This window comes from Arachis ipaensis, chromosome B05 (genome assembly GCF_000816755.2).
Source record: "Arachis ipaensis cultivar K30076 chromosome B05, Araip1.1, whole genome shotgun sequence".
NCBI lineage: Eukaryota > Viridiplantae > Streptophyta > Magnoliopsida > Fabales > Fabaceae > Arachis > Arachis ipaensis.
Window position 1 is genome coordinate 140,320,066 of NC_029789.2, and position 6,272 is coordinate 140,326,337.

Below are 6,272 nucleotides of genomic sequence, written 5' to 3' on the forward strand. Positions count from 1 at the left end.
CATATTATTATAAAATTTTAAATATAAGTTCAAATAATAGTCTAATTCATTAGTTTTATGACTAACGCTTCTCTTGCATTGCCGAACGCCAAATGTCGACAAAGTATTTGTTGGTTAACAAAAAAGTCACCTTTAGCCATCACAATTTAAGCCACCAGAGATCTTCCCTCGACATCATACATATGAATACATAATCTAAGTGTACATATATGCAAAATGCAGCAATACAATGCATGAGTACATTGCACAGCTTATTCTTCTAGCAGAGAAATTATCTGAGCTCATGAGTGAGAACCTTGGATTGGAGAAAACTTTCATCAAGAAATCATTCTCTAGTCCTAATGGCATTGGACCAGTCATGGGTACAAAAGTGGCCAAATATCCTCAATGTCCAAACCCAAAGCTTGTTAGAGGCCTGAGGGAGCACACCGATGCAGGTACACTATAGCCATCCAGAATATAATATAGGAAAATTATGGAATGTTTCAGTAGCATTAATGTTCTAATCATTTTAGCAATTGATGTCAATCGGATATATTTTATAAAAAAAAATCAATAACAAACCATTTGAGTACCAACTACCAATGCAAGTTTGGTCTATAAAATTACTATTATTATTAAAATGTTTTGATAAGTTGTTGCTGTGTCAATACAGGTGGCATCATTCTGTTGCTCCAAGATGACAAAGTTGGAGGCCTTGAATTCTACAAAGATGGTAAATGGGTTGAGATTCCACCATCCAAGAACAATGCCATATTTGTCAACACTGGTGACCAAATTGAAGTTCTGAGCAATGGATTGTACAAGAGTGTTGTGCACAGGGTCATGCCTGATAAAGATGGTAGCAGGCTTTCAATGGCAAGTTTCTATAATCCAATTGGCGATGCCATTATTGCTCCTGCACCTAAACTTTTGTATCCAAGTCACTATTGCTATGGTGATTACTTGAACCTTTATGGCAAGACCAAGTTTGGTGAGAAGGGTCCAAGATTTGAAGCCATCAAGAATATGGGCAATGGTCATGCTCACACTAATAATAATATAGTCTAGCTTAAAGGAGGACTATTAATTACACTTTTATCTTTCTTAATTTTGTAACTTCATGTTAGTTGTTTTGTAGTTTCCCCCAAGGAAAAAAGTCGATAAGGAAAAATGTAACCTAGCAGTCTAGCACACGTTTCGTTTTTCCTTATTACTAGTATTTAGTATCTCGTTATTATTTTATTTTAATATGTTTTGGTTTGAGGACTTTAATAAATGGACTTGTTTCTTCTGTTAATTCCATAGTTGGGGAAAAGGTTATATGAGAAACACTTCTTTAGTTTTCTTTTGTATATTTATTTTTTTCTCCTTTTTTTAACGTTAAATATGGTAATGTGTCATTACAATAACGGTAACACCAAATAAATTAAAGTTACTTTTTATGGTGGGTATAGCATTAGTAATTTTTTGGCTTTTATTGGAGAATGCGATTGATATGCACATTAATATCAAGAGTTAGTTAAATATTGATTAACTAATTAGGTATTAAGTTAATTGTTACCAACACAAATTGTTCACATGATCTCCAAAAGTTCTGTTATGTGAAAACAACAGCTGACGAAACTGAAAATTATTGTTGGCAACAAAATGTTCAACTACATCCCGCAACAGGGATATTCTATAATCTGTAGATTCTGTATACAATAATAACAAGAAAAAACAATTGTTGGTGTCAAGTTTCTACGGTTTTACCCTTACATATACACCTATATACCGTATGATATTCCACCCCAAATTTTCATAATCATTTACACCTTGTCAATTTTCATTCTATTCGTTTGAATTTCATCATCAGGCATGGATTTTCTTTCTAAACTGAAACAAAAACACCACCAATCAAATAATAATCTATTTGAGCTTCTTCCAGACGATGTAATCCTTATTATCTTCAACAAAGTAAAAGATGCCAAGACCCTTATTAGGTGCTTCTCCATCAACAAGCATCTTGCCTCTCTCATCCCCCAAACCGACGTCGTATCGATCTCTCTCATTGTCCCTCGCTCTTCTAACTCCCACTCTCTCGACAGGAACCACAACAACAAGGGTAATTTCGTAAAACACGTTAAATCCGGCGTTAATTACTTAGCCACCAAACTCCTCCAAAACTGCTATGTTCCGACTGCCGCCCCCACCACCAGCAACAAACAAGAAGTCTCCTTCTCCTCCGACGATACTCCGTGTCGGCGCCTTAGACTATTCAGCCATATCTCGTACCTCCGGGTAGAGATTCATTCCGATATTACTGACGCCGGGATTACAAGATCCAGTGACGAAATCTTCAAGTGGAAAGCCAGATTCAGCGGCAGGTTAAAGAGTTGGACATTGCTCTGCTGCTCGAAAAAGCTTCGCTACTTCGTCGGCGGCGGCGACTGGTGTCTGAAGTCGGGGGCGCTAACACAGTTCAAGGAGAGGGAGCAACGCATGAACTTGAGCTTCAGAGATGCGTACGCGAGATATCGCCTAGCGAGGGAGATGGCGACACAGTTCGCAACGCTGAAGAAGGTGAAAGTGACGGATGCGAAGAGGGAGGGAATATTATCGATGACGGAGGATGATATTGGCGATATGAGAGATTCGTGGAGGGAAGAAGAAGAAGAGGGAGAAGAAGCGGTGTATTTGTTACAGATGTGGTACGTGCCGTTATTGGAACTACCTGTGGCGAAATGCATGTGGAAAGATGCGATGTTCATCGTGATTCGACCTATGGATATTAATAGCAGATTGGTTGACTTTGGATTTGACAGTGATGCAAGGGAGCAGAGGATGTTCACGGAGGGGATAAGAGAGATCATGAAGTCTCCCAAGGCCGACCGCCGTGCATGGAGGTGGAGCTCCACACCTGTTGATCGTCAGTTGCAGTGAAGACTAGTGTAGTGTCTTTCACGTTGCAATTAGTTTAGTTATTAAATTTGCTATACTTAAGCATTAACTATCAAATCAACTATTCAAAATTTAATTTTGATATAGACACTGTAAAAGAGTTTTATGAACAAAAGTGTAAAATATTTTATATTTTTAGTGTATCAAAATTAAAATTTTTAATATATATTAAAAGTATATAAAATTATACATGTACAAATACTTGTATAGTTGTATATATAGTGTATGTGTATGTTCGGTTTAGTCTTTGCACAAAAAATTGCATTCCAATAAAATGAACTTTTAGAAGTGGATTGTTATTTTTTTTTTAATTTTGTTCACTACAACAAAAACGGCATTTAGCGGCGGTTTCAGGAGCCGTTTAGTGACGATTTTGAACCACCGCAAAATATTTTGCGACAGTTTCGTGAAACGCCGGAAGATAGGACGCGGCAAAATGAATAGCGACGGTTTTAGTCAACTGCTGGAATAATCGCCGCAAAATGCAATTTGGGTTTGGCAGCGGTTATTAACCGCCGCAGTATGTGAAGGAAAATTGCTATTATTCAATTTACGGCGGTTACAAACCGCTGCTAAATGTCGAACGGGAAGAAACCATATTATAGTTTTGCGGCGGTTTCAAAACCGCCGCCAAATTCAAATTTTCCATTAAAATTTTAGATTTTCTATTATTTTGCCTATTTTGACAAAGAATGTTTATTAAACTTTAATTTTTTTTTACGTTTTAACTAATTAAAATAAATTGCAACCAAGTAAAACAGCTCAATTAACATAACAAACCAAATTAAACGAATGCAAACATAACATATATAACGAAATTGTCATAACATCATCCAAAATAAACTAAGAATGCTCAAGTCGAATAAAATAAGCATAACGTACTAAACCTACTTAAATGTAAAAGTATCCAAGACCATTAATTGGAGTTCAAAATTTTTCTTGCGGGTCGTGATTGCCAGATGAAGATGGCCCTGCGCATGACGAGTCCGATGTACCGCCCACAAAAGCCAGTTCTTCAGCAATCTCAACTGGCAAATTGTCTCCTAACTGTTAGACTATATATCCCAAGACCTTATGTATTGACTGTCTCTTCGCCCGCTCTTCTTCTAGCTTAGCCGTCAATTCTGCGATCATCCTCTTATCCTCTGCATTGGACTCTGCAGAACCCGACGGCTGTCCAGTAGCGTTACCAAAGACTTGGGTGGAACATGGTCCAACACCTAGGGCACGAACTTGTCCTTGGTGCTCCTTTCCAAGAACTTGTGCTAGCGAGTCATTTTGTGAAAGGTACTTAGAGGATCCATCCTGCCTCTCAACATTCGCAATTACATCCTACAAATATACAACATTGGAAAGGAAGAAGTTAAAAATAGCACGATATATACAGTAAGCTATATATTGCTTCAAATTTTCAAACATGACTTACACTAACAACACGCGCATCGGGATGGATATACGAGCCATCTTTTTTCTTATGAGTCATGATAAACAACTCTCCTCTACCAACGGGCCTTCCTTGCTCTCTCTCCTATATCGTTAATATTGACACAATTTAGTAAACAACAACATTTTTCAAGAAGCTTAATCAAAATCTAATGCAAATAATGACTTATTACCACTTCGTCTTTTTTTCTTGCTAATGTTTTGGAGTCCCCGGTATGTGTGTACAGTTGCTTGCTCTAATTTAAAGTGTTATGTTTACACTTTTTCTATGAACAAATAACAAAATAAATGTAAATGAGAAAGAAAAAGTTGAATATAAAATGTAACGGAATTAAATTGTATAAACATGTTTTTTTTTTGTGGAAATAATAAAATATACCAAGGCTTACCTGTGTTTCTTCATTCAGGCGATAGTCAATGAACTTTTTCCAATCATTTTTGTCTATTCCTTTCGGGTGATGCTGAAAATTTTTCTCATAAGTTCTTATTTGTTTGTAATACCTATGAAACAAGTGGTGTCTTGTATCCTTCCAGTTCTTTCCTATTCTCTTCAAAATATCGTACTTTATTTTTCCTCCGGCATCATCCTCATAGTAAAAGACCCGCTGCAATTAGTATACATTGTCATTAACGAAGATCAACGAACAAGTATAAGACTAATAATTTGAAGAAATGTCACAACCATTACAGCTAATTTAAATTGTTAAAGTATGACCCTCAAATCTAGTACAAGCAGTCGCAATTACGTATAAATGAGAAGTGCTTAAATGATTATGTGAAAAACACAATATAAAAATTTTACTACCCATATAATTTACCCATGCAAAAGACCTTAAAAAAAATACCAAATACTAAAATTGCTTAAATTGTAGAAGCTTTAAAGCTGTACCTTAAGCATGTCGTACGCATGTTCCCTCTTTACTTTGCTCACCAGCTTTCAACTGCGTAAGTGTATGGGGAACTGGGAATAATCCGCACCCAAACTCCCGATAAAACCACTCAATAATTCTGCCGCCTGACCAATCGGTTGCAGCTCATTATTAAATGGGAGTACTATCTTTGTATTGGAAGGGAGGGCTATAACCTCCTTCACGCTCAGCTATCTTTGTTCACATGAGTTAACATATAAAGGTTACAAGTAACTTGTGAATTTTTTAAACGTAAAACAATGAAGAAAAAGTGTTACGAGTTTAAGTAACAATGATTTAAACATATGTAGCTTCAGATAGTAGTCTTTACTTAACTAGATTATACCCAGATGGTTATTACTAAAGAGAACAATACAATATGTTACAGATTTAAGTGTTCTATTATTTATACGGAATTTATGATTTTTTTTTTCTAAAGTTTTTTATATTTATTATAAAGGATTTCTATATTTATAAAATTTATGTGTTCATTTTGTTAAAAAAACCAATAACCTTTTAAAAGCTACATTAAGACCTGATTACAAAAATATTATTCTAAATTGTCATTCATGTAACATGACTAAAAATGTAATCTTTCAATATTATGTTAATATGACAGTACTGAACACTGGGCAGAATGTAAAATAAAAAAAAATTAAAAATAAAAAACAGTACTGGTAGCATAATAGGAAGGAAATAGTTTATTAAAATCTTAGATGCACTGAAAAAAAAAATAATAGTGTGTATCATAAATTTTAAAAACTATAATCTTTATCATCCAAATAAAATAGAAACAAAAAAACATACACATCTTTTGCATCTTTCTCCAATTCCGTTTTAACATCACTTTTTTATCTACCTTTTTTCTTTATTTATTCCTTAGATACATTTCGTTATATCTTTTTTTTTTTTTCAGCCTAATATATAAAGAAGAACTATCCCAAGAAACTCGTCCTTTCCACAATATTTTCATTGATATATTCATGAACCCGTAAGAAC

At 35.1% G+C, this 6,272-nt stretch overlaps 2 protein-coding genes and 1 long non-coding RNA gene across 3 annotated transcripts in view; 2 read left to right on the forward strand and 1 right to left on the reverse strand.

Annotated features, from left to right (window-relative positions):
* LOC107644485 (1-aminocyclopropane-1-carboxylate oxidase 1) overlaps positions 1-1,302 on the forward strand; it is a 2,849-nt gene extending 1,547 nt beyond the window's left edge. Inside the window, exons 3-4 of the mRNA XM_016348350.2 lie at positions 223-437; positions 656-1,302. Of these exons, the coding sequence (XP_016203836.1) occupies positions 223-437; positions 656-1,050 (610 nt within the window). The 3' untranslated portion in view covers positions 1,051-1,302. The remainder of the gene's footprint in view (positions 1-222; positions 438-655) is intronic.
* On the forward strand, positions 1,398-3,023 carry LOC107641322 (F-box protein At5g46170-like). Its single transcript, XM_016344817.2, has one exon. It carries the CDS (start codon positions 1,840-1,842, stop codon positions 2,902-2,904), a length of 1,065 nt encoding a protein of 354 aa, XP_016200303.1. The 5' UTR covers positions 1,398-1,839; the 3' UTR covers positions 2,905-3,023.
* Positions 4,725-5,341, reverse strand: LOC110263059. The gene is made up of 2 exons (XR_002348054.1): positions 5,255-5,341; positions 4,725-4,970 (listed from the first exon to the last, which is right to left on the reverse strand). It is a non-coding gene; the product is annotated as an uncharacterized LOC110263059 (long non-coding RNA).